The sequence below is a fragment of the Fomitopsis serialis genome, assembly GCF_022376445.1.
Source record: "Fomitopsis serialis strain Sig1Antser10 chromosome Unknown B0H18scaffold_25, whole genome shotgun sequence".
Taxonomy (NCBI): domain Eukaryota; kingdom Fungi; phylum Basidiomycota; class Agaricomycetes; order Polyporales; family Fomitopsidaceae; genus Fomitopsis; species Fomitopsis serialis.
This window is the reverse complement of record NW_025954985.1, coordinates 195907-223864: the sequence shown is the minus strand read 5'-3', so window position 1 is coordinate 223864 and position 27958 is coordinate 195907. Positions and strand designations below refer to the sequence as shown.

Genomic DNA, 27958 nt, shown 5'->3' with positions numbered 1-27958 from the left:
CGCCGTGCGGATGAGGATACCGCCCCGCGGCCGATGCAATGCGAAGGATTGACAGAGAAGACAGAGAAAACTTGAGACGCGCGTGAGGCTCCTGAGGACGCATGAGAGACGAAAATATGGTGTGAGGGAGAACAGTCGCCGAGATGAATTGATTCAATTGAATGTATCACTGGGGGAGGACGAAGGGATGTAAACCAAGACGAGACGACGCACATTGTAAGAGGCGGACGATCACACGCGTGACGCCTCTGAGCCGACGATGAAAGACGCATTGGGCGGGCATCGTGAGCACGGGATTGTGCTGGCGATGTCTCGCAGTGTCTCGAAGCCTAGAGACAGTAGGCGCCTCAGATGGTGCAGGAGACTGGTGGCACGAATGCTAGTATGTGAGATGGAGCAAAGATGATGCGGGAGCTAATATTAATGTTGAGAATCGTGATTGGCTCACTCTCCAGGTAGTCCCCGAGAAATGGAGGAGGAGGGAGGATGGAATTCCCGTATCGTGTAATGACGACTTCTGCAACATACTCGGGGAGTGGTCGTCAAGCAAGTCAACTGGCGACGATGAGGATGGATGTGGCTCGTTAGTATAGTCTGTGTACGGCACGGGTACGTACGCAGGTGTCGAGCTGCGGCGCGTGGCAGCGTGCGACGCGAACGGAGAGTACTAGGCGATTGGGACTCAATGTCATCATCGCGTCCTGACGTCGTCATTCTCAACTGCCTCGGCGCGCCAGTCATGGCGCGCGATGGGGTATGCTGTCCAGCACTGAAGTACTGACGGTCGGCGCGGCGACTGGTGCTGCGGAGACGCGCGCCGTGGCAGGAAAGTCGCGGTAGTCCGGGTCGTGCGCGTGAAGGTCGCCGTGGCGGTCAACGTACTAAATAGGCACTCGTCTAGCCCGTGTGCTAAGTGCGTAATATGGCGGGTCGGGCTCGTCGTCGACGCGCTCGAGGAGGAACCACTCACGTGGGCCGGTTCTAGCAGCCAGGAGATATCCGCGGCGCGCATGCAGGGTGCGTACATGGAGGTAACGTTCACGTACTCACGCAAACACTCATGAGCGCTCGCTTGCATGCTCGCCCCCTGGGCGCAACCCGTTTACGCATAAACGCGTGCGGCGCACTTGACGGATCCATCCGTGAGAATCCTACGTCAATTAAACCACAAATAACAAGCCGACAGGTCCGCGACAGCATTCTACAGGGGAGCAACATATATAGTGCCTGATACCGGATACTAATCACTCTGCTCCGAGTCCGACATGACTGCCCTCCTCCTGCAACTCAACTGAGGATGTCTCCGGATTGATGGCAACGACGGTGACGTCTGCGAGATTGATCAGTAAGCTATAACACACCATGCCGAAGAAGGACGACTGACCCCAGATGAGAGTCGAGTTAGGCGCCACAAAATGCTTATTTACCATGCGAGAGTGCGAACCATATGCTACATTCGGCGGCGTCACCAAAATCTCGCGCTGCCCTACCCTCATGCCGGCCAATTTGTGTTGTACGACTGGCAATAGGTTCTCTTGACCCAATTTTATCGTCATCTGGGTATCTGGTTATTCGCCACGGCGGTTGCGATCAAGGGTAACTACGTACTGGGCGAGCCCGAGAGTCTACAATGATCTCGTTTGTGTCCTGGACAGTGATGGTGAGTGCAAGAGCAACAATGTCGCCGAACTTCAGTGCATCGCCGGCGCCTGAGGTCAAGTCGAGTGGCTCCATCCGTGTCGCAGATGAGGCCGGGTTCAACTTCTGGCCCTTTGTCGTATTAGACGGCTGGCTACGTTCGCGCGTACTGCTGCTGATCTGCCCTCCCATGTTCGTCGAAGGACCGGCGTAGCTGCCGCTGGGTGCATCGCCGCGTTCGCGCGTACTGTTGCTGATCTGCCCTCCCATGTTCGAAGGACCGGCGTTGCTGCGACTGGGTGCGTTGCTGCGACTGGGTGCGTCGCTACGTTCGCGCGGAATCTTGCCTGTCGGCCCTCCCGTGTTCGTCGTAACGCCGACGTTGCCGCGATCGGGCAGTGCAGCAGCAGGTCTCGCCGGTCCCGCCGATCCACTAGCCCTGTCGGGCATAGCGCGGGATGCGGAACCCAAGAGACTCGCAGCAGGTTTGGCCACCACATTTGTTCTGCTCGTCGAAGCACTAGCAGAGCGGCCGGCATCTGGGCCATCGTCGTCGAGTCGTGGACGCTTGTTGCTATTATGCTGCTGGACCGGTTGTGACGCTGCTCTACAAGACGGGCAAACAGTCAGAACGACTACAACTTCTAGCAAGCTGTCCACTTACTCAGACGCTGTCGTCAATGATCGGGGAACACGCAAACCAGATCCCGGCAGTGGACCGGAGGTATCAGGAGCTGATCGGTCTAAGCTGCTCGTAATCCATCATAAGCGCATCCACGTACCAGCATAGTAACCCAACAAAGAGATGGAACTGATTCAAAGCTTGTAGGTCAGCATACAGGGTCGGCAGGGATCAGTTCGGATCACTGACGTCCTGCCACTGGCCTTAAGCTGATACTGTTGTCGCGCAGCGAGCCAGATGTTGAGAACGACTTGGTCCATCTGCACGCATACAGTGAGCGTCGTTCATGATCGCCGGCAAGTCGACAGCACATACTACGCCTGGATACAAAGAGCACAAAATCACGGAACTTTCTTCGACGCCCTGGGGGCTATTTCCGGAATTCCATGTCAGCTCTACAACCGTAACGTCGCCCGCAGCTCTGACGCCACTCAAAGCGGCTTGGGTGATATGAACGTCATAAACCTCGGGCGAGAACCTGATGGGTTGATCGGGGTTGAGTGTCACTCCCCTGAGACAGTCAGTGTGTGCAGAGTACGTAACGGTCTAAAGATCTCACCAGAATGAGTGTACGGGCATGTTGGAGGGAGGGCGATCGTCGGCGCGTCTGTGGAGGACGCGATCAGCCACTGATATATCAGTATTGACGCCGAAGAATGCAACAGTCACTCAGTACTTACATTGTGACACGAGGAGCTCGCAGACAACGGATCGAACCAAAGGGAAGGCTGTCCACAATCGCCGACGTCGGCGTGGGTCTATCAGAATGTCCTGCTGGGCCATGACACTCCTGCAACCGACTTAAGCCAAGAACTTACCGCGAAACCTCCAACGAGCCAGTTTGACTACGGAGTCTTCTCATGTGGTACAATTATTTGGTGATGTAATCGAGTGTCCGAGTTGGGAGCCTGTGTCGTACTAGTCGAGCTCTATGATTCTTCGTGAAGATGGTTAGAAATCTTCATCGATGTGCATAGCACATTCACAAACCTTCAAAGGAGGCCTATGGCCATGTTCACCTGCTGACGATCACAGAGCCAGAAAAGACGCATGTGTGAAGGATACCGATCAGCAGCAGCACATACGGAAGCAAACACCGCGCGTACAGTCCAATCTCTTCGACGACCAGGGGAGACGAAGCTGCGAAGGTGCAAGTGTCTGTTCGTCAAGCAGAGGCTGTGATGCACGAACCGTGTAACTCCATTAACCTGTGAGACCTCGATGGCTCACAGGGAGTCCGCCGATCGGAGGTACCAGTCGAGCAGCGCGAACCTCACCCGCGTTACGCGCGCGTGTAGAGGGACGCGATCCCCGTCTCCGAACGAGGAATGTGGCCGATCGGATGGAGCAGGCGCGAGGAGGAGAGGGAGACGCGGTGAGTGGGCAAGCCCGGTGACCGCGACGGTGAGAGCCGCTGAGGTCGACGACGCATCCCTAAAGGGGGACGGCAACCGACTCGGGCGTCAGCGAGTGACAAAGAAGGGAAAGACATACATACCTCGACATGCAATCAATACCCTGGGGTGGCCAAGCCAGCCGTGGGCGGAGGACGCGCGCGCGAGAAGAATTGAGAGATGTCGATGTGCAGGTGAAAGACATGTACAGTGGAGCCTGGGTTCAGACGATCTCAGGCTGGCGCTTAGTACCACTGCGTGCGATGCATACATACATAGCGAGAACAGCCGTTCAACCCAATTCTGAAAGACATGGCTTGAGATCATATGGATTACAGCATATTACAAAAAGGACACGGCATGGGCAGTACAAAAACAAACACGTTGAGTATCAGTAGAACTGTGAAACACCAGGAGCCGCGCAGTCTCTTTACTCGAGCGCTTAGTAGTAATCCGAGCCTAACTCACGCATAGAGCGTGCACGCCGGATTGCCGGCACAGCAGTCGAGAGGTCCAGCGACAAGTGTTCCAGAGCATTTACTGTGATGTTTGATCGCTGTTCCCCATTGATGATCCCTTCAACTAAGAAGCGTATGCCCCAAGCACGCTGAGATCCTCGGTGCATCAGTATGTTGTATCACAACATTGAATTTAATTTTACTCACCCTTTCGAAGACCTGGACAACGTGAATAGTAGTCGTAGTATGGGCAAAGTAGCCAAGGTTGATGCGCATGAAGTCTAAGGGTATATAGCATTAGGACAGACAGTATTGAGCTGAGGAGACTTCGCTTACCAGACAAATTGTGTCGAAGGTGGCGCCTCCATTCGCGGCTCAACTGCCCCGCCCGAGGGGGTCCACGCTCTCTGTACACGTGAGGGTGCGTCATGGCGGTCGCTTGCGCGAGGACAGCATTGTTCTGGCTCGCCGACATAAGCTCTCTGCCCGAGAAGATCACTCGAGGGCACTCACCCATTCGGCACGTTCATAGGGACGATCAGCGACACTCCAATCGATCTCAACGCGATCTTCGACAATGTCCAGCCACTCGAGGGCATAAGTGAAATAGTTACAGAGCAACCGGATGCGGTGCTGCCGTAATTGTCAATGAGTATTCAGGACTCTGTTGAGCATGAGTAAATTGAATCAGTGGCTCACCAGCACCCCAATGACCTGGCAATAGGTGACATGTGCCGGGATTCCAGTAATGTCGACAGGGGATAAAGTCACAAGCAGGGAGGCTGCAGAACTGATGTTTTCCAGTTCATCATCGGATAAGTAACGCGGGTTGGTGAGCTGAAGCCATCGGGGAGTGGCCATCTTTCAACGCGAGGTGAGGGTTGAGATTTGCTGCAGACTCCGGCTGGTTAGTTTTATAGCTTCACAGGAAGGATTGCTTTGTTCTGCGCAGATCTGATCTAGACTCCCGAAAGCCATGCCTTCGTGCGTTTTCACTCACCTCTGAACATGTCTGTTTGCTGATTCCCCTTACCGTTTCCGCGCACGAAAGAAACGACGAGAGCTGCGAGATGAGCTCCTGGCGGCCAGGCTCGACGGATAGGTTGAGCGCAGGCGTACTGGTACCGCTACTCGAGCGGATACAATGGGCGCTCAGCTTCGTCATTCGGGCCTCAGGGCAGGGTGCACCGCACTTTATCTCCTCATCACCCGGATGTCCTTAGTACAGCGACCCTGACAGAACAACAGCTTACCACTGCGTACATGTAATACTAACCCACCGCGCCGCAGACAAGTGTGATGGACAAGACAAAGAGTCGACCACACATTGGACTGCAGCGGGTATACATAAACTTACGCTGCGCTCGGCTAGACACCACACTCGACTCTGCGGGGACGATGAGAACTGATATTGAATAAACTGTTTGGGTGAGGGAGACGACTCCACAATCGAGAACACTGCGTTCATGAAATGTACACCTGTTCGAGAGCTTCGTGAGCCCTCCAACAGCGGAGGGTAGGAGAGGAAGGTGAGAGGGTTGGACGTGTCGGGGCACGGAGGGATGTGGGTAACGAGCTCATCCCAGATAGGGGTGCGAGCGAATATGAGCTAACGTATGTGGGGAGTGTTGACGGCACCTGCTCACGACAGCAGCCTCGCGTCGCTGTACTCTCCACCGAGATCAGGCGGCGGAGCGAGAGTATGGGGAGCTATACGGGGGAGCTAGCGAAGTTGTGGCGAAGGAAATTGCCGCTGTAATCAGCAAAGATTCCCCTTGCCGTAGAGTCCTCGTTGAGAACGCTCGGAGCTGCGAGTTCACGGGAGAACTCAGCGTAGTGACCCGTGAACGAAGTATGGTGAGGGTGAGTTGATTAGTGCGTGCACGACTGGGGACGTGGGAGGCCCATGTTCCCGTCGGAACGCAGCCGCTCGGTAGGCTCGCCACTTACAAGGCTGCAAGGAAATGCGGTGGGTTGGCGTCGCGCAGAGGATTCACGTGTCCTTGTTCCGCCTAGTGAAGATAGCCGTGACATCGCGCTGTCTGTATGCATTGTCACTGTGCTGTCGTAGAGACGGACTTCGCCGGACCTGCGATGGCGTGCGGGAATGCGATTTTCGCCTGTCGTCGGGGCTGATCCAATACCAGTCAGCTGGGATTGGCAAACACATCAAACGCATCCCACCTGTGTCCTCCATGTCGATAGCAACGCCTCGCCTCCACATCAGCGTTAGTAGGTCGATTGCATGTCGAGGACCGTCCGAGCTGTAAAGCAGTGCGCGTATCGCAGCCGCAGCGGAGCTTGATGCAAAGACATTACCTCCATGCAATCAACCTATAGGGATCAGCCAACACACGTCACATAGATTGCACTCCGGCAGGATCAAGAGCCACAGAAACCACCAGTACAGGAGGAATGACCGACCGACATCGCTGCTCAGTAGACTCGGTCGCGAGAAAGACGAATACACACCTTGGAAAGACCAATGTCTTGACAAAGCGGTCTCCATCGATGTCCTACACGAAGCCTTCACTCATCAGCACTGCCGACGCATCTCACGTACACTCGGCACTTCGCAAAGCGTGTTGAGCACGCCCTTGTCGCCTGCGAAAGCCCCGTTGGCCGTCGTCAGCGATGTACAAGCGGAAGGTACCATGAGAACGTCGTGAGCAAGGAAGAGTCACTGACCCCACCGGAGTAAGGCAAGCACGCAGCGAACTCTCCACCTAGAAAATCACAACCACAACCTTGGCAACCGCGCATCGCTGACCCACGAGCAGGGTGATTGCTCAGCGGCCTTGAGTGCGGGCAATTTCAAGGCTGAAACGTTCGCGCTTCGGGAGAGAACCGCAAAAAGGGAAACGAGTGCCCAAAGGAAGTACCCGAGCTTGGGGCATGTACACATGGTATGCCACTGATGAATCAGGAAGCACTGCGTTTCGGGCGAGTCACTATTTTTCGCCTGTATCTCTGCATGAGCGTCGTCAGCGTCTACGAATAAAACAACGGGGCGCGGTCTCACTTTAGCCCGCGCAAGTGGAACTCGATGGGCTGAGGGTCGCCGGGAAGCGGTGACGAAGGCAGTCCTTGACCGTAACGATTTGCCAAGACTGTGACGTGCGATGTCAACACGAATGCAGCATCGCGGAACCGTGAGGAAGGAGGGACGGAGACGCGGTTTGACAAAGGAATCAATGACGTACAATCGGATTCAGTGCAGAACCTGATCGGGAAGAGGTACACCAGGCTGCGGAAAAGCGGAGGCAAAGAGCGAGCCGGTCAGCAACCGTAGGGGACGGTGGTTTATAGCAGTCCAACCAACAGGGTGCAATACACGGCCGGGGACGAATCATACGGGAGTATCGGCAGCGGATTGCGGTTCGACAACGAGCGCGGGATAGATGGTCCCTGCGGGTGGCACTGGCATGTGTGCCCACGGCTCGAAGGCGGGTAGACCATGACCGAGTGACGCCATTTATGCCTGCTCCAAAGCCGAGGTAGTGTTGGGCAAGCCACGCTACGCTTCACGGTGTCGGAATGCAAGGGGGAGAGAAGCACCGGTCAGTGAACACGCACCGGAAGCCTGTCTGCGATCGCCAAATACTCACCGTCCTTGCGCGAGGCGCTGCAGCACATTCTGGATGTCCTTCCCGTCGCCGCATCCAGCGCACTATACCAGCAGCGTGAGACAGAGCCTACCGCAGCAGCAGAACCGCCCTTACCTGGTAGCCTCGTCACAGGAGGATGGAAGCAGGGTCCGCGCGATCGCCGCATGCTGGTTCTCTCCCGGGCTCATCCTGACACCGCGCCCGCCTATCTCAGTGCCATATCCATCAATCTTTGGTGTCATACCCATCCAGGAAGCTCATGGCCCGCTCGCGCACATGTGGCCTTCGCGACTGCCTCAACCTTCTCTGACGCCGCACCGAACCTACTATATCTATGTCATCATCAGCCCCGGCACCTGAAGTAGATAGAAGCCAAGACCATAACTCACATTGTGGGCGATGCTCGCGTTCAGGAGGACACTATCTTGAAGATGACTCCAATAGCCTCGCGCAAGCCCAGCGGGGTCACGTCTCAGACATCTTAGCCGTCAATCGGCCGCGCCCGTCGCCCTCCTCCAGGTCGTAGAGCCATGCGGTAGCCAGGATGCCGTCGGCCGGCGAGCGCGACGGACGAGCCTCGGGGACATTGAACGAGCGCCTGGTTCCGGCCGTCGTAATACGAGAAGCTGACGTTCCCTGCGCTCAGCGTCATGCACAGGCGTGGTCAGCGGAACCTCACCAATTGCGGTCTCGACGGTCGTGATGGTCAGGTCAGGCGCGTTCGGCTTGTCGTGCACGCCCGTCGGGTGGTCGGTCAGCGTTCAACAGCTTCTCAGTGTCGACCACTGTCTGGTCGATGTACCGGTATTAGACCGTGGCATGATATAGGGACCGTAGAGCTACGCATATAGTCAGCCAGTCACTTCGCCAGGCGACGACGCGACGACGCGCATAGTCGACTCACTGTGATTCGATGTTCAAGCTGCGCGTTGGCTGAAGCTTTGAAGGTCTGAAGCTAAGCTTGAAGCGCTGGACGGTGCTGGTGAGCGCTGAGCGCTTGAATGTCCGTCACCCGTCCGTCCCCCGACCGTCCTCGACCGTCCGCTAGCGCCCATCCAAGCAATCGCAAACATGCGTCCGTAGTAGCCTCTGCGACCTGGTCGAACGAACGGTGTTTCACCTTGTCTAGAAGCTCTGGCGCGACCTGAGGCCTGATCATGGATGTATCTAATTGTCCAATCAATTTGTCACAAGTCCCCCTGCCTGCATGCGAAGCATTGACGTCGCGCGGTACGTACGTTGAAATGTTGGCAAGAGTGGTAAGTCTATGTTTGACTTCAAAGCCATGTCGTACGGCAGCACTCATATCTGTAGGTGGGGCAATTCACGTCGCCAGGCCAACTGCAGTGGGTCATCGAGTACTCGGAGACAACGGCACCTATACTCACGGACATGAGCACCCTGCAGGGGGTATGTATGATGGGCTTCTCGTTATTGCTAAGCCGCCCCCGGCTCACCTATTGGGACCAAATTGCCACAGAATGATGAAGATGATAAAACATGCTTAGAAACGGACCAGGTGAGAGTCCCTAGCTCACCTCACAAAGCGGCAGGCGTGATCACTCGCGTACACAGCCTAACCCGGCTCAGGACGAACCGACGGAGCAGGGCGCCACCGAAGATCAAACAGGGCCTCCCTTCGGAGGAGAACACGATCGTGCGAAGCGATATGTGGAAGACATCCGGAGGAATGTCGAACGTATGCCCATCCTACCGTGTGTCATCTAAGAACGATAACTAAGAAATGATGAGGCTGCTTAACCACAGGGGTATCGCACTTTGCAGATGTACAAGAGGTACTACTTGTTCGTTATATAGAACAGGTGACGTGGGCTGTCTGACACGGTGGGCGCACACACTTATAAGCACATCGCAGAATGAATGGCAGGTACGGTTCCTCACACGCAGGGCAAATGAAGATGGAACGGTGACCACGATAATCCCACCGCTGCTCGTTCACTCGTCGAGTATTACGTAAGCGCGAGGGCAAGCAATTATCACCCTACTCTCTATGAACTATAAAGGCAGGAAAGCAACGGAAATCTGTGATATAATTGTAATGTATTCACCCCAAGTTATATGCACGTAGCCTAAGATCCTTCAACCGGATTGTGCCAAGAGTGGGTGCATAGTATGATGATGCTAATGGCAATTATTCTTATATATTCTGAGTGAGAGCATTTGCAGCCCGTTGGAGGCTTTCTACGCCCCTAAACTTCCCGCCATTTGCTTGACGCGATGGTCAAAATGAACCTCTTGTCCGGGCACCGAACCACCCGGTGCTGTCGGTGGCTCTGATGCTATGGTGGTGGCTCCGTCGACTCCCCGTACTACGGGTGATGGTCGGTGAGCAGGACGGCGGGCGAGCGGGTGCGCGGGTCGCGTGGGCGAGTGGGCGAGCGGGTGTACGTTAGTTTGGGCGAGAGAGGGCGCGTGCGAGAGAGGCCGTAAGTGAGAGGGAGTGCAGAGCGAGAGGGCGAAGATGAGATGACCAAGGCCAAGCGGGCGAGGGCGAGTGGGCGTGGGCAGTGGGCAAACGAATTTGCGATCGAACGGGCCAGCAAACATGTTGTCCAGGACGGGGCAAGGAAGGTCGACGGGTGGGGCGAGGGACGGCAAGCGGGCGAGAATGACAATGAGGTAGGCAGGCAAGAGAGGGCGAGTGGGCGGGAAAGCCTGGCGAGGGCGGGAAGAGCGATGAGAGCGGGCGGGTGATTAGGAGAGAAAGCAGGCAAACGAGGTAGCAAGAGGGCGAAGAAGAACAGGCTGGGCGAGTCAGCAAGATTGGACCAGGGTGCGGGCAAGAGTGGGCGAGTGGGCGAACGAGCGGGCAAGCGCGGACGAGCGGTCAGGCACACAGACAGCAGGCAGATATGCGACAGGTCCTGCACGAGAGAGCGAGCGGGTGTGCCGTAGAGCCGATGCCAGAGCCGGCAGACGGCTGCAAGGCCGAAACACAGGCATGTGAGTAATTCCAAACCCCCGCCAAATCTCCTTGCGCAGGCGGTCGTAGAGCGGTGAGATGGACATAGGGCTTGGGATAGAGGACGTCTCTTTGGATCAGTGATGGGGCCGACAAACAACAGCTTATGACTTGCTATTTCTTGATGACGCGGCTTCAACCCGATTCTACAGAGACGTACAGACGGCCCGTTGTCGATTGAAGACGCTGCTTGAGACCCCCTAGGTTGAGGCGCGAGCAATCCGAGCGACCGAGCCAGTCCAATGGGGAGGAGATAGCGAGACGCGCATCTAGACCTAACGCAGGTGCACGCAGCGCGTTCGAGACATCGAGAGTGATAGAGCTTTGCAGCGACAAGCATGGAGTGACGTCGGCGAGAGGCAAGAGGAGGAGGAGGGGATTTCATTTAGTCAGCACGTTCGCGCGCCGTAGGGCTCGCCATGCGTGACAGCGCTCTCTCAGGAGGAGGAGGAGGAGGAGGAGGAGGGTATGGTTCGACCAGAAACGTGACGCGCGTGAGGGCTGAGCGATCGTATGACAGATAAGGAAGGACTAGCGAGGAATTGAGCACCCAGACGCTGTGTGGTTGTGGTGCTCCCCTGCTATTGCGCGTCCCCGAACGAGGACCTCCAACTAATATTCCAAAGCTGCAAAGACTCACGCGACGTTCCAACCGCATGGCTAACAGTGTTTCTGACGGCCATTAGAAAACGAGGGCCAGACCTCGGTGACCCGACGAGTTATGGGGCTGCGGGTCTAGAGGACTGGAGTACGCTGTGAGGTTCGTCGGCGACGTGCAGCGCACTCACAGGAATCCTGATCGGAGACTCCGCATCACCAGTCCTGCGGAAGTTATTCGCTGAGCTCGTAGTATTGCACCTGGCGGACGACATTGTGCCTGGAGGAAATGTCGTCTCCCATCTTGAGCAAGCGGATGACATTGTCATCTTCTCCGCGTCACCACTCGCCGCCCAGCAAAAGCACAATAACCTCGCGGCGTGGTGCTCGGTGAACTTCGCTTTCATCAACACCACGGAAACACAAACGCAAGTGATGGTTTTCAACCTAGCGGGCCGCCAACCAACGACGACGGAGTTGCGCATGATGAGGTGATCGACGTCGTGCAGTCTTACGTATGTCGGTCTCCTATTCTCGTCGAAGCCCACAGGCGTGCGCCTCATGCCGAGCGCAAGGCTTCCGTAGCCACGGATTGCGGACGCTTGCCTCTCGATCGAATTCTGCATCGCGGAGCTGCTGTCCTGGGCTGCATTGACACTGTATCCGACACATGTAGACACTCAAGGCCTCACCTGATGTCTGGATGTGAGGTCGATCTGAACGTGTGGCACCACGTGCTCACCTCGCATCCGTCCAGCATGTCTGGTACCTGGGCCGACGTACCATCCTCGTACTCAATATGCGCGCCTTCGCCATGGTACTGTTCACGGAAACTGGCATGTGGCCAATCCGATATCGTCGCCTGTCGTTGGCCTTGCGATGCCTGTATTCGACAGTCAGCGGCTTCCGTAGGTCGAGTTCTATGGGCACGGAAAGCTGCGCTAGAGCATGATGATGAGCCATCCTCTCCCGAGCCATAGAGCGGGCCTCGCGATTAGCCAACGTTGCAAGAGGGATAGGTGGCCTTTGAGAGAGCAGGTACACCATAACTCCGTGCAATATATATGAGCCCGACGCAATGCCTAGTACGACCCGAGATACAGTGATCAACTCGGAGCTCCCGCTGCAGAAGGCCGCGGGCAGTACTCGTCGATCGTGCCCTTAGCGTCCCCGACGACGGGAACGTTCATGATGACGACGATGCGGTCGGGGTAATCGCCCTTCGCGGCCTTCGTACCCTCGGGAGCGCTCCACTCAGGGGGTGTAGTGAGAGGTGGTGCGACCGTATCGTCGACGATGTTGCTCTTGCGAGAGTTTGTGCTCGCTGTTATTGCTGGGACACACTGGACGGCGGATGTATGCCCTCGTTGATGAAGAAATCTGCGAAAACTGTCGATGCGTGAGGGCGATGGCAATCTTGCTGGTCCGCTCGGCTGCTGTGCCGACCCCAGGTACAATGCTTGAGCACCAGGCAATAGCATCTTCGAGGCGCGACGGAGACGAGATGTCGTCGTCCTCGCGATGACGTCGGGACCATGTCCTGATGAAGGCTTCAGGCCGACAATCACCAGCTTGACCGGCGTCAGAAGTGCGATGAGTTTGTACTGATCGGTGGGATGTAATGTTGTGTCAAGTGGAAGGGGGCCATGGCGAAGAGAGTTGCCCTTACGAGACTTGCGGCGGCGGAAACAATGAACGCCATTATGGCCGGACGGATCAGGCCGCTGGCTGTCCTCAGGGCACTCCCGAGGAGACGCAACGTGTCAGACACATCTATGAAGAAGGTCCTGCCTAAGCTGTGGTAGAGCATAAGGCCAGTATCGTCCACAGAGACGGTTGCCTCCCCGCAGCAAAGCCAACGCTGACAATTCTCGATCCTGCTGTGTGTCATTCCTGACGTCCACGTCCGGCAGCCACGTCTGCCAAAGTGGTGAGTGCAACGAAACGCGCCAGGGTCTTTGGGGTATTCAAATTGACGAGATTTATGTGGTCGCCGGCGTGTCCTGTGGCTCCGAAAGCATGATCAAACGAGAGCGCCACCGTTGTGACTGGGCCCGCTGCTTTGTCTGTACAACGGAGTGTCAGGCCGGACTAGAGGTTGGCAACAGAGTAAACCGACCATCCAGCTTGAAGTCAAACACGACCACTTTCCCTGCATCCGTGCCGATACAAATGAGTCCTTTCGCAGCCAGGACGGCGGACGCGCCAGCGCGCTCGGTGCACAACAACGACGTAGCTTTCTGGAGTTGGTTCGCAAAGAGGACCGGCAGTCTGCGAATGCGTCCACTTAAGAATTTCTCGCGTCTGGGAGGCAACACGGCCGTTAATGGCCACTGATTAGGACCTGGACAATGCCGAGAAGTTGAGGGACTCTCCGAGGCACCCTCAGGTACGTGAGAGAGGGGCGTACCCACGCTCGCTGATGAAGGAACTCGAGACGCTTGAGGTGTAGTCGAGCGAAGTCACGAAATGGTGAGATGAAGGAAGGGACGCGATGAAGAGTATCCCCGTCATTCCTTGTGGTAGGCTTCGGAGGCAAATGTGAGCCAAGTATCGGAGGTGTGAATGCCAGTGGTGTTGAAGGAGGGCCATCAGACAGGTCCAGCCCGCTGAGGACAGTGTTCAGTGAGATGTACGAGAGGTTTTTGAGAGGCAACTCGCCCTGGCATCGTCCTCCATCAACGACGCTAGGTGTGCCTTCTCTTCGACATCGTGCAAGAGCGACCGCTCTGCCTCACGCTCAACGCATTCTTGCCAATGCATGGGTCACGAAAGCACGGTGGGCTTGGCTTCTCGGACGGCGAGGATGGAGAGGTGCAGAACGACCATCCGGAAGACTACGCGGCGCGCCTGGAGGAACTCATGAGCGACACGGAGAAGGGCCCGGATGGCCATACGCACGACGACGGAGGCAACGAGGAGGGCTTCGTGTATTGAGGCACGGATGCGTGTCGCGAACGGTTGTTGGGTGTGCTGGGTCACGACCACGAGGAGGACGAGCTGCACGACTGAATGCAGCACCGGAGGGTAGCCCGGTGAGAAGCGCAGGAGACTCGACCTCTTGGTATACGACCATTTACGGAAATATTGAGCCTCCCTTTGGTCCGCGCGACTAAATCAATGCTAGCCTGCTGTTCATAGACGTGATGTGCCAAGTTCTAGAGCTCAGAGGCATCATCGCACGCCGCATCGCTGTCGGAGCGCCGTCGCCACTATGGGCCACTCTCATCGAACGGGGAGGCCATTTCGTCGATCGCGGCGACCTGATATTGATGTCAAACGGGCAGAGGAGATGTTGGCCAAGGCTCTTGGACACCGTGACACGGTGCAGACGACGCGAGAGGTGCACACAGTTGTTGTAAGGCTATAAGCCAGCCACTCTCGATGCATGTTACGTACAATTCGTATCTACGCCTAGCCTACGTAGCAGTCTCAATTACAGCACTCTCGATTAACGTTGGTGATACACTATTGCACATAGAGCGCCACGAAGAATGTTAAGGTCACCCCACCTATACATATGACCGCGTCGAACGCGGTCCAGTCATCCTCAAAGGCACCATAGTCCATGATCGCGTCAAAACGGTGTTCAATAGTCGCGAGCTCATCCATGACTCCGGGGTCGAAGTCCTGGCCGACTTCTTCCGCTCGCTGGTGGAAGCACTGGATCACCGCCCAGAAATCGACGCGATCGCGCAACTTCACCTGGTACCACCGCAGCTGGCCTTGAACGACATGGCTCCAGGCAACAATCAGAAGTTGCTATCGAGCCCGGCCCCGTGAACACACAATCAACCAATGTCAGAGGCGGCATCCTCACCTCATTCGCTGCCACTGCAGTCGCGTCGCTCAGGAGCATGCTTGGACTGCCTACCAGCTGGTTGTTCGGGTGAATAACAACCGCATCTAGAAAATCAATGAGCGGACATATTCTAGACCATCCCACACCTACTCACAGGTTTCATCAGAGAGCTGCACGAACAGCATCGAAGTTGGCGTCTCGCGATCGACTGGTAGGAGTGCACGAGGAGGGTGAATTTGCTTGAAGTCCAACACGTCTCCAGCAAAGCAGATAGTTGTCCCCCTATGTCGAGAACACTCATCAGTGGCGAGAACAGGCAGGAGAAACCTAATGCTGACAGTGGGGTGGGCGGCGGATCGCCAATCAGGAACCAGCTCATGTACAACATGTAGCATATGAAGACTCTTGTCGCGTCGCCTTCCATGGGAGGCAGAAACCGTACAGCGGGGTATGAGGCCTGTGATACCTCGATGCGAGGCATGGCACCCCATATATACGCACCGTCACTCGTAAATGGAACCTGAATGGAACAAAGCAACAACCAGGAACAATGCTTGACAGTTTAACCTTCATTGTCCACTCGTCGCCACCTGCGCACACGAAAGCCTGAAGCATCCAGGAGCAACACCCAACACAAACCTCCGAGCGCAGATGGTCAAAGAGTCTGCTGTGGACGAAGGGCTTGAGATAGAGGACCTTGTCAGAGAGAGAACCTGCGCGGCGACGAAACCGACCAAAACGTGCAAATCTCCAGTTGCACGGCGGTCGACGAGTAGGAGGTGGATGTAGGGCCGGTGCGATAGATGGCGGTGGTTCTAGTAGAGTGTTCAGGCCGCCAAATACGAAGGGAAGCTTATTTGCTCGATACGCGCCTCTGATGCCATTTTCGACTCGCTACCCGACGTAGTGCCTTGCGCAAGCAGACCGTGTTGCGACAAGAGCACGAGAGTCATGGAAAGTAAAAGAGGACAGCGAGATGAGTCAGAGGGAAATAGTAGTTCGAACTTGAAGGGAAGCGCAATGCATGAAGAGAAAGCGGTTATATGGAATCGGATCGGGAAGTAATGGCTGGAATAAGAAAGCTTCGTACAACAAGCATATGAGCACCTATCCGGGCGACGGGCGTCTTTTGAGTCCTCTTCCGGCTTTGAAGCTTTGAAGCTTGAAGTTTGAACGCTTGTGGACAGGGGACCATTGTCTCGGCGCGAGGCTGGTAGCTCAAAAATAGGGCTATCTACGATCGCGACCCCCAGCGTTTCCGAGTCGGCGGCGCTTGTCCTGGCCTCGCGTCTCCGCCTTCCAGGTCGTCGCGAGCGCGCTACTAGTAGACGTGCGACAGTCTTCTCAATGACAGAGACTGTAGAGTAGTCATGAGACCGGCAGACACGAACTGAGTACTTCTTACTTGTCTCGACGACACGACTGCAACGACGTGGCTTCAGTCCTTGCGTTGGCACCGCGAAACGATCGGCGACACTGCATTCCGAGTATGGGGGGGGGCTGCAGTTCGGATATCTTCGCGGCAAGCAATGTCTTCGCCAGCGCATCCGGCGCGGCAAGTACATGGTAAGGGGCTTGCTGTCCGTTGAGGAAAACGAGTTAGTATCAAATGAAAGATTTCATTCCACACCGCGCACCTCTTCTTCGCACCCGGGCGTAGCCCTCCTACGGTACCGCCCCACTGGCTGCGCGACTTGGAGCTCGCCGCCCTTTGTCTCTGTTGCTTTGCTGCGACACAGACGCACCCGCTACGCTGCGATCGCTGAGACTGACCCTCGCTGCTGACACTATCCCGTCCACGGTCGAGGGCATGAAACGGAGGAGGTCGTCGCCTTGAACCTGTGGGTCGGTTTCGGGTGACGGTGAACCCGCCATCGGCGACAGTCTCCTGCGTATAGGTCACCTTTGCGTAAGGACACGCAGAGAACGCACTTACAGATCCACGCTTAGAAGCGATATCCTGCCAACGTTTCGCAGGGATTCGTCGCGCCGACACTTCATGTCGACTCCCATGTCGACCTGGCGGACGTCCACGCGGGCTAAGCCGCCGTGCTTCAACCCGCCAGCTGGCGGGTCCCTTTGTTCCGGGCTGGCCTCAGACGAACAACGACGGCGGGGCTGCGACGGAGCTGCAGCAGCTGCGGGGTGGTGCAGGGGTGGTGGGGGTGGTGAGCGTTGAGCGCTTGAGCGCCGCCGCATGTAGCACGACGGGCCTGCGACGGGCTGCAAGTCGTCGGGCTGAGCGCTGAGGTCGCGGGGCGTGAGAGGATGACGTAACTCATCATTAGCGCCGCCTCCTCCTCATGTCGAACTCGAAAACATATCGGCACCCCGAGTCGCGCGCGGAGGAGCTGCTTAGTGGGAGAAGAATTATCGACATTGCGAGGTAGTGTTGTCCGTAGGCGTAACGGAAAAACAATATTGGTCATCGCCGTGCGATCGAAGAAAGTAAACGAGTATAGACGTTTCGCGGCGGGCGCGTTCAAGCTGCGCTCGCACGTACAATCAGATAGTATACACTGCGAAGCTGCCTCGGTACTCTACACGTCGCGCATTGCACCAACCCAAACAGCGGCATGTACTGTTTATTGTCTCCAAAAGCGAAGGCACTATAGTGTCATGACGAGATCTCCATGCGATGTCCAACTTTGGGACCAGAGGAGGTGATCGGTGCAGTGATATTCACCGTAGCACCGTGGCCGTCGTTGCCTTCGCCAGGCTCACTGGACATACCAGCCGCTTGATGGGTCGTCTGACGGTAACAGGGTTCATACCAGTCATTAGCGGGGGAAACATAAGTCATGGACATGAACTTACGCCACGATCACCGCGATCATCGACACTGCCCAACTGCCTCCTAACCTTGGCAACGAACGCTGATATATCCAGTTCAAGAGCGGCCAAGGAGCGCGCACCAGCGCCGGCGCGTAGGTCATCCATCTCACTGCGAAGTTTGGCGAGATCGACTGCTACCTCCTTCCGGAATGCCCGCTCGGCTTCCAATGTGTTGCGAAGTTCGTACATCTCGCTCTCGAGTCTGCGGACATCACTGCACAGGCCATCTAGGGCCTCCTCCGCAGTGCTGCGGAGACGAGATCCCTCCTGGTTCAGAAGATCGGTCTCGACATGACTTTGCGAGTTATTTGAATGCGAAGACGATCCAGTTACTGAGGTGGCGATAGGTTGAGCACGCTTGCGGGGCAGGCTTGCGCTGCTGCGAGCCCTTGCGACCCTTTTCGCTGCTTTCACTGCGTTCTTGCGCTTGGGCTTTGCGGGGCTGGTCATACGCTTCGTTCGAGGCAAACTGTCCTGTACGCGGACTGCCGAGTAGATCTTGTTGTTGGACTCGATGCCAGTAACTGTGGCCTCGGGAGCGTGGTTGATTGTGTATGTGCCGACAAGGTCCTTATCAACGCTGATCAAATTGTTGATGAGATATGGCTTGTGCCCAAAATTCAGCACATCACTGAATGTGGCGTAAGGACGAGCAAACACTCACCTGAAGCGAGCAGGGTGTGCGCCGGCCCTTTGAGCAGAAGTCGCAACGCTTCCGTCTCCCAGAGATCGTGCAAATGAACGGTGTGATTTCACTGGGGCCCTTCACAACCTTCGCTGCCCGTTTTTGTGCCCATTCCTCAGCACGCTTGCAGTAATCACATCTATAGTCGCCGTGGAACTAACGGAGAACGTTGTGAACGGCACAACAAGTGTGAACGTATGGTACACTGACCTTGATGTTCACTTGGCGCCGCTCCTCCGCACGTTCTGGGCCGTCGACATCGCTCTCCTCGAGTTCATCCACGTCTTCATCTGCGGCATGATCCCCCTCCTCCTCCTCCTCCCTCATTACCTTCGCCATCGCCATGTTTGCCTCCTTCATCTTCGTGACAATACTGCTGGATACGACGTGGTTTGAGGATCCAATCATGATATCGAGGCGACCGGAGACTAGGAGACGGTGAGGTGCCGGGCAACAAGTCTCAGGGTGCGTCGCCGGCAGTGCGTCCGAGTTCGTGCACTTTCACCGATGTGATTATCCTAGATCTAGATCGAAGACCACTGATCGGTACGTCGCTACTAAATAAGTGTACACGGGCCCAGTACTTGCTTTATCGACTGGCATTGATTCGCAATATTTCGTTCGCCCATTCTGTCATTCGTTCGCCCATTCGTTCGCCTTTCCGTTCGCCCGCTCGCTCGCGCACCCATCCACGGAACAGGTCAGGGCACCTCGGGCAGGCGCGATCAATATCCTGGGCATAATATAGACACCGCAGGATCCGCCGCTACATTCTTGTCAAAGTAATCATAGGAGAACAAACGTATACGTATGCGGATCGGTAAGCGGAGCATGTTCGACGGATCGTTCGGGACTGATTCTCTACCGAACTGGGCTTGCACTGTATTTAAATTTCCTGCGGCCTCGACGGCCTTTCCCTTCGGCAGTGCACCGGCGAGTGGCGTGCTTGATCCAGCTCTGATGTTATGCGACTCATCGTATGGAGGCGGGGAACGGAGACAACAATATCGCAGGAAGTTCCGGCACACACAACACGCTTGTAGCGAATGGTCGAGTGTACAGTAGTAGATTATCAGGCCCAGGAACCAGACTCCTCCTCCATCTCTGATCTCGCCATCGTTTTCTTCGTCGCAATGTTAGGTAGCTAAATTGTTTGCCATTTGATATACCCCCCATTCCACTTGCGATCGAGCCTAACATCCTGCCACCCCCAATTCGTGGCTTTAAATCCCGCCATTATGTCATAATTCGTGGCAATGCGCGCGGACGCTTTGCAGTAACCGGACCGATCCAACTGGGGTCCCCGGTAGGCGTGAACGATAGCGTGAGTTCAGGCGACATAGGGTGATGAGGAAGGTTGGACTCGTTGATACTTCGCCAACCAGTTGAACCGTCATCAAACTGATCCCACATCCATACTTGTACGGCGTCCGTCACCTTGCCATTCGCGCTCAGGATACGATGTAGGAATAGTGTTCCAAGATCATCTGCGTCAAGAGTGGACGGAGGCTTCGCAATGGGAGTTGGCCCTGCATTCGCGTGCCATGTGTAGTCTAGCTTGGCTTTCCGGATTTTACGCTTCATATGTATCATGCTCTAATGGAGATTCAGTATCTGCCCGCAAAAAAGAGAAGCTGCCTCCATACCGGTTCAGCATCAGGAGATCTCGACGAAGGGCCAGGCTCAGGCTCCCGAATGATACCGTTGCCGTGCCTGCTGCCTTGGGCGTTGCCCTCAAATGACATATCGGGAGATTTCGACTCAGCCTGCGATCTACGCTCGGCGGGCCATCTTTGGAGAACATCGCGGCGTTCTGGTTGTTTGCCCTTGCGGCTCCGCCTCCTTTCGCTATCGAGTAGGTTTCGGACATCGTCATCACCCTGCCTCTCGATTACTGCAGCGCCTGTTGCACCTTCATCATTCTCCTCTGCATTTTCCGGGTCGAAGGGTTGATTCTAAAAAATTATGCATGAACAACGATGTGACCGCGGACGCAGAGGGGACAAATACCTCATTGAAATCAAGCGGTGCGGGAAAAATGTTATCGAGAGACTCTTCAATACTGAACGCAACGTGCGCTTTATGCGTCCCATAGGCGTCGCAAAAAAAATGAGCGATACAAGCATCGCATGAACGTCGCAAATGTTCCTACGTGCATGTTGGCTAGGTGATCCTGCCTCTTCACTCTTGGCTTTTGAGCGCGGGGCGCTTGTAGCGGATGGCTGCAGTCTTTGTATATAACTTGGCTCATTTTGAATAAGGCGAGCTCCCCACTTACCACCATCGAAATATCGGCTGCATACCGACGACGTAGTGTGAAAATATGACCAGTACCATGTTGATCCTTGACCCCGAATGATGGTAGTTCGAAGTGGGTTGGATAATCGCCACTCGACACCGGGAATGTGACCGTCCATCGAGTAGAAGCCGGTTCTCTAATGGATGTATCGGGCATGTAGTGCTGTGGATGATGCGTATGAAACGAGGTTTCTGAAGCTGAGTGCGACGCAGTGGTATGGATAGTGTTGCCTACTCAAACGCCGCCCGGCGCTCAGGCCCGCCTCGCACCTTTGTGGCGCGTGCACCTTTGTCTCGCTATTAGGCCGGGGCTCTGTCACCGAAGCTTGATCTGCTGTTACACTACACGCTCTCTGCTGTCTCTCACTGGATATGCATACTCAATGCCAGACAACGCTTATAGACCAACTGTTATTACTGGTTCTCTACGACACTATCGCCCGTGGCTCATCGGCTGCCGAACCGATCTGTGAAGGTGTTGCATACGACAATTTACCTTCTTTGGAACGGAAACGTGCCTTGGCAGGAGTCCTCTCAAGAACACTCGGTCAAACGATCGACGCTTTGCTCGATGAACTTATTGATGTTGAAAGCGACGGCGGCATTGGAGAAATACTCGATCGCATCAACGACAAAGTCCATACGGGGCCTACCCAAGGAATTCCCCACCTGCTCAGCAACGGTGGTGTAAATCAGTCTCTTCAACACTTGAGTATGGTACGTTGATCATGATTTGCTGCCTGGCCCGGGTAGCACGGTTCATCGGGACGTGCAGTGGCTAGCCCGAACGCGATCCATCGTAAACATGACAAAGGGCGAGACAGATTCCGACCATGCCAAAGATGCGGAGGTGAGCAGAGAAGACGTACATTCAGATTTTGAACGGTCTAGGTAAGCCGTACGTCTACGCCGACGTGCTGTCGGCTGATGTAGTCGGACTGAACCGCTATCGACGGGTTCTTGCCAGACCCGGAATCCAAGGCTCTAGGATTGCCTTCATTGCCCAGCTGCTGCGATGCTCCGAACCATCGCATGCGACTGCCTCCTCTCCCGTGAGATGCAACATAGAAGGCTCGTTTATGACCTCGGGTACTGGTGATATCTTCAGCGCGGCACGCATGAGCTGACTATTTCCCAGAGGATCCAGACCATCTACAACACGAAGTGTGCAGTAAACTACAGGCTTTCAAGCTGAACCTGGAGGAAGTTCTCTCGTACCTCTCAAAGGCGCTGTGCCCGACTCATGGGGCCCGTCTCCCTCACAAGGAACCTTACGTGCTTCTTTGCCTTCAGCAAGCCTTCTATGCGCTGACAGACTCGATTCGCCGAACTGTGAAGTGGGCGTTTCAGCAGTGGGGCGCTACGCCTGAGTCAAATGCTCCCGTGTCACCCACAGGGATACCGCTCCAGGCGAAGCGGGCCGCAGGTACGCAGTCTGCGGTCGCACAAGACGATCAAGGCGCCCAACCGTCCTGCGACAGTGCTATGACTGCCTTCGTTGAGCTCAGCAACACGCTCGTCGACTACGGACCAAGTCAGATTGGCTCTGTCGAATCCGGCTCGAGCGATAGCGTATCCGCCGGGCTAGGCAACCGACGCACACATTCGGGCGAGGGTACGGTCGATGAGGACGGAAGTGAACGAAACGCAGGCGCCGACAGAGACCCGGCAGACTGCGCCCAAGGCGACCAAGACACTGCACCCCAGGACAATGTCGTGGGAGACCCTGGTTCTCATGACCCGGCAGAACATCTACGAAGCCTCGTGTCTTCGGGTCGTAAACTACTCATGTCTATCCGACAAGAGACAGAGTTGCTCCTCGCCGAGGGCTATGCATACTCGGTTCATCTGAAGCGAAGCGTTGGTATTCCCCGCATCAGCGCGCTTACTTGGTTCAAGATCCACCTTGTCGTCCCAAGGCGAGTGTATTTTTCCGTCGCAACCGTTATCATCTCACCCGTTGGGTCATAGTTTGACGTCCGTATTCTTGGCAACCATGCTGCTCGCTGTTGTAATGCGCACCTTCAGACACATCCTTGCTGTCTGGATGGAGGAGGAAGACTTCTTTGACGATGACGATTACTTTTAATCGTAGCTACAATACAACTTTTTCGGAGATCGATAAAAAGAGATGAGAATGTATCAGAGAGCGAAAATAGGCAGGCGATGTCAATGCGTAACACTGAGAGCAAATTTTGTGATGTTGATAGCAATGTAAAGCAAGACTAGTAAGACGAAAGCGCGCCAGGAACGCTTGATGCTCTGCATGCTTCCGCTGTCCCTCGTCTCGAAGCAGCAACTGACGAGAGACCGGAAGCTCTCCGGGGTGCACAGCCTCACTTGATACACCTTCCCTGCTGCTGCGTCGACCCAGCAAACCGTCAAATCGGGCTGTACTACATGGCTTAGTTAAGATCCGAGGTAGACAGCTGGGTACTCGCCTCACAGACTATAACCTTGACCGCCCACGAAAAAAATCGGGTCGCCTTCTGACCCTGCCTAATCGGTACTGTGGTGCCGAAGCAAGTATCTGTCGAGATGGCCATCAGAACCCGAGCACAAGAGCAGATGGCAGGGTTAACTTACAATGTCCATGGAGAAGCGGAACAAAGAACAGTACTCCGGGCGTCGCATCAGCACCTGTAATAGCGACAACGGCTTGGCGGATGCTAATCACTCGGTAATCGGCTGCGAAGTAAAAATCTGTCCCGCTGCCCAACAATGTTGAGCAGTCATACTAGGAGTTAGGAACACGGTACATACGCGATGATCGGGGGTGCTTGTGAGATGAGCGTAAGAGTGTACTGAAAGGCAGTGGCTAAGGCGGAAAGAAAGGCCATGGTGATCGTTTGCCTGCAGGTCGATCGGCTCTGACTTCGCCTTATATATTGCATGTGGCACAGGCATGCATTGTCAATATCTAGTAACATACCCAGCGGCGGCTCGAGGTAAAAGCACGTGAGGATAGACCGATGAACGGGATTGGCGGACACGGCACGGTCCGTCCATTTTCAGACATTCCGATCGTTCTAAGTGATCCCAGGTGAGCGCTTGAAGCTTGGCGTTAGAGTTTAACGGTCCCGACGTTGAGCATTGAACGTTTTCACCATCGCTGAGAGCTGTCTCCTTGAGGTCGGATCCTGGGTGCTTCAGAACGCTGGTCGGGCCTCCGTTCCGGCGCGGTGTCTGCAATATCGTAACAACGTGAGTATTCTTAGACGAGACCCCGTAGACATTACCGCTGTGCGTCGGGTCGCAGCAATTTGAAGCGAAGTCCCAGGCGGTGCTGCCTGGTGCGTCTCCTACTCATCAAGTTGTTGCTGTATGACGGTCGCAATACCGCACGAGGTGCCACGCCTGCCACGAGGGAGCTCCATCTCGCCTACGTAGCTCTGCCCTCGCTGAATCGCGCCTACGAGAAACAGCAATGTGAGCATGTTGCGTGGTCGTTGGATCGATGAGGGTGGCTTGCGACTTGGCGAACTTGTCGATCAGAGTGGCAGCGCGGCCTCCGTCATCACCTTCCCTGCTATCGCTCTCGCGATCGCCTTGACTCGAGTCCGAACGTAGGATCGCGCTTCGGACGGGAAAGTTAGCTCACGACAATATAGGAGGTGGTGTTGTGCTCAGCTTGCGTCATCAACGAGTACTCAACCTGGTTAACCGCATGCTCGATGAAGTGTTGCAGGTGCTGATAGTACAAATTGAGGTTGCCGATCTCCTTCATCCCCCATGTACTCCTCCACGAGCTCCCGCGACTCCTGCGCTAGCCTAGCTTGTCCGGTTCGGAGTCCTGTAGCAGAGCAGCATCATCGCGTGCATTCTAGTGCCTTACGTACCTCGTCTGTGCAGTACTGCAGCGCCCTACAACACTTCTCCGCCCAGTGGGCGCTGTGTCGCTGCGACGGATGACGACGTATCTGATGGAGTAGTTAGGTTGCCATGTCACATGGAGAACTGACTATGCTCAATGCGCGCGACGACCTTTTCTACCTGCTGCCCTTTGCACACGCGAACCATCTCGTCGCATATAACGTGCCGGTCGAATGCGAGAGAATTGTGGGAGAGGCATCGATACAGATACGGCGACATAGCCCATTGTAACTACACGCAGAGAAGTAGAGACGTTCTGGAAAGCGGGAGCGCGAAGAAGGAGTACGGGATGGTGAGTGGAGGAGGGAAGGAAGCGTGTACGACAGATCGGGAAGGTATGGCGCCGAAAAGGGAACCGACGTCGACCTCGCGAACCCTTGTCCAAAAGTCGGGGCGATGAGACCATATACATGTAGCTCGGATGTGGAGAGGAAAGGATTCGCGTGCTACATCGCTACGAGAATCTTAAGGACCGCGATCATATAGTGTACGGCTACGGAGAAAGCGAAGATCCTCCAGTAGGCTTCGCGAACGTGGGCCCATGTCGTGTCGTCCTCGAAAGAACCCCACATACAACAACCTTCGAATCGATTGTAGACGTGCGTGATCTCATACGCGTCGGTTCCATCATCGACGCCGGTGTCGCGCGGGGCAAATTCGTAGTTCATTAGGAAGCAGCCGGCGAACTCCTCGAATGGTTCAATCCAGGGGCCCGGGATCCTTGCTTCAAACCAATTCAAGGTATCGCCAGTGGAGTGGGCCCAGCGGACCGTTAACTCAAGCTATACAATCGACGTGTAAATCAATGCCCAGTTACCAGATGTCCTCGAGGAATAAATCATACCTCTGAGACGATGTACACCGTACTGCCTGACAGCACCATAATGCGTGGAACGGGAAGTATTGCATCCGGCGAGACGAGAACAACATCTATATGATGAGAGGCATGACTTCTCTGGCAGTTCAGCAGCAAGTGAAGGCTTACATCTCCCACTTGTGAGCCGGACAATGAGCACGTAGGGGAGCTCAACATTGCTGAGCACGCGGTGGCCGCGATCGGAACGACTCAACTGCCTGATGTCCGCTGTTCCGGCATAGCGGATCTTCACGCCGCTGTCACAAAGGAAAGCAATCCTGAGTTTCCGTTTTATAATCCCAAGTTTGAGACTTACGCTGGCACAGGTGGGCCTTCGGGAAGAGCGTCTACGGCAGCTTTGACCAGCATATAGACGCAGAGGAGGAACAACATTCTGGATACTAGCCGATGCGGGTGAAGTGGCGTTGTTAGAAGTGCGACACAGTCCTCTTAAATATATTCCTTGGGCGCTTCGACGTGCTTACATTGTGCATTTCCCCGCCCTCCTCTTCATCCTCCTCCTGCGGGCCTCCGCCCTTCGGAGTATCGTCCACGCCCGCATCCTCCCAGCTAGCAGGTAAGCTCGTCTTGTCCGCTGCTGCCTGCCGTTGCTCCGGCTTCTGCGCGCCCACTGAGCGGTATTGCGCCCTGCATTCTACCTGGTCCATCTCGACAACCTTGTTGCCCTTCCCGCCCTCCACAATGGTCTGTGCACCACCGATCGCCGTACACCGATGCCCTTCTTCCCCTTCCCGCCCACATGCAAGCTCCCTCCGCCCGCGGCGCCCTTCCCTGCCCGGCGCTCGCCGAGCCCGAGGCTCTCACTACTCGCCTCGTCACCGATGCGAGCAAGCGTGGCGTTAGCACTCCAACCAAGCAGCTGCACGTCTGTCGCTGACGACGTTGCTCGCCAGGGAGGTCGGCCACGGCCTGCTCGCGCTTGAGACCTCAGGAGAGCGCCCGCACCAACCCAATGCGTGTACGGCACCTGCCCGACGGTCTCCTGCGATGGGAGCGAGTCCCGCAGCGTCACGGACGTGGCCTAGGGACGCGCGTGCGGCTCGCCGGACGGCGCAAGCATGGTGAAGGCCGTCGTGGAGGGAACGGCGGTATCTGCAAAGGGGGAGATGACGGGGCTCTTGTAGGAGGCCGACGAGACGTCGGCGGGTGCAATGGATATGTTAACGCTGGCTGGGTAGGTCGCTCATACGGTATGTGTGAGCACCCGGGACTGTGTTTGAGCACGCGAGGTCATCGCCTGCCGGATTCGCCCAACAGCGCTCGCCGGCCGCCTCCTGGACCTCCCGGCACAAACTGGTAGTCTTAAGCTCGCCAGGTGGGGTGAATGAATCGGCGGCGAAGGCAGGGTTCTCGCGCATGAAGGCGGCGGTCATCGTGATCGGCGGCAGCGCGCAGTGCATCCGGCACTTGCGCCAGCGGCGGGTACGGCCTCGTTGTAGCTCACACTGCTTAGAAACCTTGTTCAAAGATTCCCCAGCATGTGCGTGACTTGGAAAACCTACCATGTGCATCCGCTGCGCCGCTATTCGCGCTAGCTCTCCTCGCCCTCGCGGCTCGTCATGCCCATCCTCCTCGCCATCCTTTTCACCATCCGTCCGTCACCCTTGGTCCGCGCCTGTTGCTGTATATTCGGTCTGCGATGGAGCCAAACGACTGGTGCTTCTGGGTTCGGGTTGTCTTGTCGTGTATCGCCCGAGTTGCGCCCAGTGAATGGTCGCCGTCGTAGGCTGCCAGACTTAGTGATAGCGCCTAGGTTATGTTGCGCACGATCACGGCCTGCACAGCGCGCCCGGACCGCGCTGTCACGTGCCAAGCGTGAGGCACGTGAGATTGTTGAATCGCAAAGCGCGGCGCGCGCCGCGGTCATATATATAGGGCTGAGCCCTAAGCGTTTGAGCACAAAGCCCGCCCCTTCGACCGCTTTTACGCGACGCACCAAGGTTCAAAAGGTGATGAGCCCCGCCTCGATTCTTTCAGCGCCGTCTGCCGGGGACGTGAGGCGCACGGTCGAGTGGAGACCAACATCCCGTGCCCCACACGCCCCCGTCAGCCGGCGCTGTTGTTGCCGGACACGCGCGCCCTTCTAAGCTGACTGCGCCACGTACAGGGTCGACCGGAGAGGTCTCTCGCGCCTCAGAGCGATGGCTGTGAGCGCCCTTTCTCTGACGCTGCTCTCGCTCACGGCCGTGCGTGATGGAGGCCCCTTTGGTCGCGGCACGGCCTGCGTC

The 27958-nt window shown here is 56.0% G+C and overlaps 10 protein-coding genes across 10 annotated transcripts; 2 read left to right on the top strand and 8 right to left on the bottom strand.

Moving 5' to 3' along the window:
- Window positions 1-1244: 1244 nt before the first annotated feature.
- Window positions 1245-2899, bottom strand: B0H18DRAFT_1118159 (uncharacterized protein; the record flags this gene model as incomplete). The annotated part of the gene is made up of 8 exons (XM_048033736.1): window positions 1245-1330; window positions 1385-1556; window positions 1609-2245; window positions 2303-2372; window positions 2421-2449; window positions 2510-2580; window positions 2636-2831; window positions 2880-2899. The coding sequence occupies 8 exons, from the start codon at window positions 2897-2899 to the stop codon at window positions 1245-1247; spliced, it is 1281 nt and encodes a 426-aa protein (XP_047894573.1).
- Window positions 2900-4156: 1257 nt separating this feature from the next.
- On the bottom strand, window positions 4157-5033 carry B0H18DRAFT_954125 (uncharacterized protein; the record flags this gene model as incomplete). The annotated part of the gene is made up of 5 exons (XM_048042244.1): window positions 4157-4321; window positions 4380-4453; window positions 4509-4632; window positions 4686-4805; window positions 4872-5033. The coding sequence occupies 5 exons, from the start codon at window positions 5031-5033 to the stop codon at window positions 4157-4159; spliced, it is 645 nt and encodes a 214-aa protein (XP_047894572.1).
- A 3991-nt stretch (window positions 5034-9024) lies between these two features.
- On the top strand, window positions 9025-11855 carry B0H18DRAFT_1118157 (uncharacterized protein; the record flags this gene model as incomplete). Its single annotated transcript, XM_048033735.1, has 6 exons — window positions 9025-9039; window positions 9095-9190; window positions 9261-9299; window positions 9356-9495; window positions 11450-11511; window positions 11584-11855. 6 exons carry the CDS (start codon window positions 9025-9027, stop codon window positions 11853-11855), a joined length of 624 nt encoding a protein of 207 aa, XP_047894571.1.
- A 611-nt stretch (window positions 11856-12466) lies between these two features.
- B0H18DRAFT_1118156 (uncharacterized protein) lies at window positions 12467-13062 on the bottom strand (the record flags this gene model as incomplete). The annotated part of the gene is made up of 2 exons (XM_048033734.1): window positions 12467-12964; window positions 13030-13062. 2 exons carry the CDS (start codon window positions 13060-13062, stop codon window positions 12467-12469), a joined length of 531 nt encoding a protein of 176 aa, XP_047894570.1.
- A 1064-nt stretch (window positions 13063-14126) lies between these two features.
- On the bottom strand, window positions 14127-15643 carry B0H18DRAFT_1118155 (uncharacterized protein; the record flags this gene model as incomplete). Its single annotated transcript, XM_048033733.1, has 6 exons — window positions 14127-14210; window positions 14262-14368; window positions 14879-15122; window positions 15181-15266; window positions 15317-15444; window positions 15501-15643. 6 exons carry the CDS (start codon window positions 15641-15643, stop codon window positions 14127-14129), a joined length of 792 nt encoding a protein of 263 aa, XP_047894569.1.
- A 920-nt stretch (window positions 15644-16563) lies between these two features.
- Window positions 16564-21019, bottom strand: B0H18DRAFT_1118154 (uncharacterized protein; the record flags this gene model as incomplete). The annotated part of the gene is made up of 12 exons (XM_048033732.1): window positions 16564-16740; window positions 16800-16890; window positions 16949-17050; window positions 17099-17385; window positions 17849-17914; window positions 17980-18603; window positions 18662-18838; window positions 18893-19110; window positions 19969-20278; window positions 20329-20637; window positions 20693-20760; window positions 20986-21019. 12 exons carry the CDS (start codon window positions 21017-21019, stop codon window positions 16564-16566), a joined length of 2463 nt encoding a protein of 820 aa, XP_047894568.1.
- Window positions 21020-22059: 1040 nt separating this feature from the next.
- B0H18DRAFT_1118153 (uncharacterized protein) lies at window positions 22060-23069 on the top strand (the record flags this gene model as incomplete). The annotated part of the gene is made up of 3 exons (XM_048033731.1): window positions 22060-22069; window positions 22119-22905; window positions 22952-23069. The coding sequence occupies 3 exons, from the start codon at window positions 22060-22062 to the stop codon at window positions 23067-23069; spliced, it is 915 nt and encodes a 304-aa protein (XP_047894567.1).
- A 316-nt stretch (window positions 23070-23385) lies between these two features.
- On the bottom strand, window positions 23386-23820 carry B0H18DRAFT_1118152 (uncharacterized protein; the record flags this gene model as incomplete). Its single annotated transcript, XM_048033730.1, has 3 exons — window positions 23386-23510; window positions 23567-23691; window positions 23744-23820. 3 exons carry the CDS (start codon window positions 23818-23820, stop codon window positions 23386-23388), a joined length of 327 nt encoding a protein of 108 aa, XP_047894566.1.
- A 462-nt stretch (window positions 23821-24282) lies between these two features.
- On the bottom strand, window positions 24283-26102 carry B0H18DRAFT_954122 (uncharacterized protein; the record flags this gene model as incomplete). The annotated part of the gene is made up of 8 exons (XM_048042243.1): window positions 24283-24381; window positions 24582-24746; window positions 24820-24900; window positions 25229-25317; window positions 25428-25635; window positions 25698-25783; window positions 25839-25966; window positions 26026-26102. 8 exons carry the CDS (start codon window positions 26100-26102, stop codon window positions 24283-24285), a joined length of 933 nt encoding a protein of 310 aa, XP_047894565.1.
- Window positions 26103-26137: 35 nt separating this feature from the next.
- On the bottom strand, window positions 26138-27103 carry B0H18DRAFT_1118150 (uncharacterized protein; the record flags this gene model as incomplete). Its single annotated transcript, XM_048033729.1, has 4 exons — window positions 26138-26416; window positions 26470-26751; window positions 26815-26896; window positions 26955-27103. The coding sequence occupies 4 exons, from the start codon at window positions 27101-27103 to the stop codon at window positions 26138-26140; spliced, it is 792 nt and encodes a 263-aa protein (XP_047894564.1).
- Window positions 27104-27958: the final 855 nt, after the last annotated feature.